Source organism: Triticum aestivum, chromosome 1A (genome assembly GCF_018294505.1).
Source record: "Triticum aestivum cultivar Chinese Spring chromosome 1A, IWGSC CS RefSeq v2.1, whole genome shotgun sequence".
Classification (NCBI taxonomy): Eukaryota; Viridiplantae; Streptophyta; class Magnoliopsida; order Poales; family Poaceae; genus Triticum; species Triticum aestivum.
This window is the reverse complement of record NC_057794.1, coordinates 149,806,195-149,808,325: the sequence shown is the minus strand read 5'-3', so window position 1 is coordinate 149,808,325 and position 2,131 is coordinate 149,806,195. Positions and strand designations below refer to the sequence as shown.

General features: G+C 51.1%; 1 protein-coding gene across 1 annotated transcript; it reads left to right on the top strand.

The window, feature by feature from the left end:
* Positions 1 to 439: 439 nt before the first annotated feature.
* LOC123108826 (lipoxygenase 7, chloroplastic-like) lies at positions 440 to 1,913 on the top strand. Its single transcript, XM_044530372.1, has 3 exons — positions 440 to 706; positions 1,536 to 1,773; positions 1,873 to 1,913. The coding sequence occupies exons 1-3, from the start codon at positions 440 to 442 to the stop codon at positions 1,911 to 1,913; spliced, it is 546 nt and encodes a 181-aa protein (XP_044386307.1).
* Positions 1,914 to 2,131: the final 218 nt, after the last annotated feature.

Below are 2,131 nucleotides of genomic sequence, written 5' to 3'. Positions count from 1 at the left end.
CCAAGAGGCAGCTCGAGGAGAACAAAGGTAAGTAATGCCTTGTCTATATATATAGAGAGAGAGAGAGAGTAGCACTATTCTGATCCCGGGATCAAAATAGTTATTTGGATCACGGTGGCCCTATATAGGGCTCGATGGACTTGTTCCCGAACTCCCGAACCTACCGGTGACAGAAAAAAGCCCACCCTCCCTCGATCCCCCACCATCCACGATCCCCCACCTCCCGTCGAAAAAAAACCACCCCACCCTACCCTCTGCCCCGATCCCCACCTTGACCTCCCTCGATCCCCTCCCCCGAGCGCCGCCACCATCGCTCGATCTCGCCGCCCTGCGCGCCTCCTCCAGCTGGCCGACCTATCCAAGGCGCCCCCCGGACCTACCAGCGCGGGGTCGCTGGGCGCCGCCCACGCCACCGGGAACCTGTTGCCGCACTTCCGCCATGGCCGCACGCTCCTCCGTGGCCCAATCGTCGCCGCCGCCGGGGATCCTCGAGCACCATCATCCTGGCACGCAGTCCATGGCCGCCTCCCCATGCAGTCCCTTTCTTGCTGCCAGCGGAAATCCTGTCACTCCCTTCCTCTTCTCCTCCTCTTTCTCCAGTGATCTTTGCTGGATCCTGCTGCCGTCAACACCAGGCATCGGAACCCCGGCCCTGCACTCCATCACCGCGCCCTGTCTTCTTCTTGCTACAGCTGCTCCACATCACGTCCGTCCATCGTCGTGATGCCCCCAACTCGTCTGCTTTCCCCAACCGCTGCTGGGTGACCTTCTCGCAAAGGCCAGCTCGACCTTCTCAAGGAAGGTTACTTCCCGAGGATCCGGCTCGCAAGGTGCACACCATCTCGTCCTAGTTGCTGCTGTGTGAAGATCCGCTGGCCTGAAGACGCAAGAGGTAGTCTTTCTAGCTAATGCTAATGCTATTTTCTTCCTCCTAATGAAGTCGACGCCTTGATTTTGATGGATAAGCAAGAACAGAGGAAGATACAGAGCATGAGTAGAACATGGACTACTCGCACGCACCGCCATGGACTGCTCCGCTGCCATCCCTACTGACTGAACTCATCTTAAGAGTTTTATTCACAGATATAATGGACTGGTTCGTGCAAGTTACCAGTATTATTACAATTATAAAACAACAAGTTGCAGGTGTCATCAGTTTGATAGTTTAATAGGCTTTTTTCTGGACAAGAATCACCCATCCCCGCGCATATACGAATCTCTCGATCCACAACTAGCTAGTCATTAGATCTTATAGCAAGATGCCAACTTTTCTATTGTTTACCAAAAGGAAAAATAACTATATTTAAGTGTTCCGCTGATGATCAGGGGATTGGGAGACAGACATATAAACTTGTCTTCAGAAACAGATCACAAGCAAACAAACTGAAATCTGTTTTTCTCACTGGTTAATTGGTAGTAGTCCTGTTTTCAATCCCAGAGCACCTGCCTGCCTGGGTTTGGGGGACTGAGTAGTCCTGCTTCTCACAGGTTTTGTTTTGTTTATTTTTCACTTCATTTTCTCGCTATTTTTTCAGACCTATTTGCCCAGCAAAATGCTGCACTTTCGGTGCAAAACCGTCAAAGATGAACTCAACAATCTCCGAGGTGATGGCACAACCAAAAAGTACGAGGAGTGGGACCGTGTGTACCGCTATGACTACTACAACGACCTCGGTGAGCTGGACAAGGGCTATCCGCGCCCGGTTCTCGGCGGCACCCAAGAACTCCCCTATCCCCGTCTTGGCAGAACTGGCCAACCCCCAACAAAAACAGGTGAGTCCAGTGCAGTGTATATGTTTGTTCTTTTTCACATGTTGACAACCATGTCACCTTGCAATTGGACTCATATCGGGGATTTGATCTTTTCGCCAGACCCTAGATTGGAGAGCAGAATTCCTCAGTACAAGATATAGGAGGCCCTCAACATCACTGTCCCGCGTGATGGTATTTATGCATCTTCCTAGTTGCTACGGCAATGCTGGATTTAATCATCCTAGGAGAGAAGAAGCAAAAAGACAATCAAAGTGTGAGAGAACACGTACAATGATGAGAGGACAAAAAATGTGTGGTGGTGAATAGCTCCACCGCATTGCCATTTGGCCCCATTTTACCCATTTAGCCAGTGTCCTCT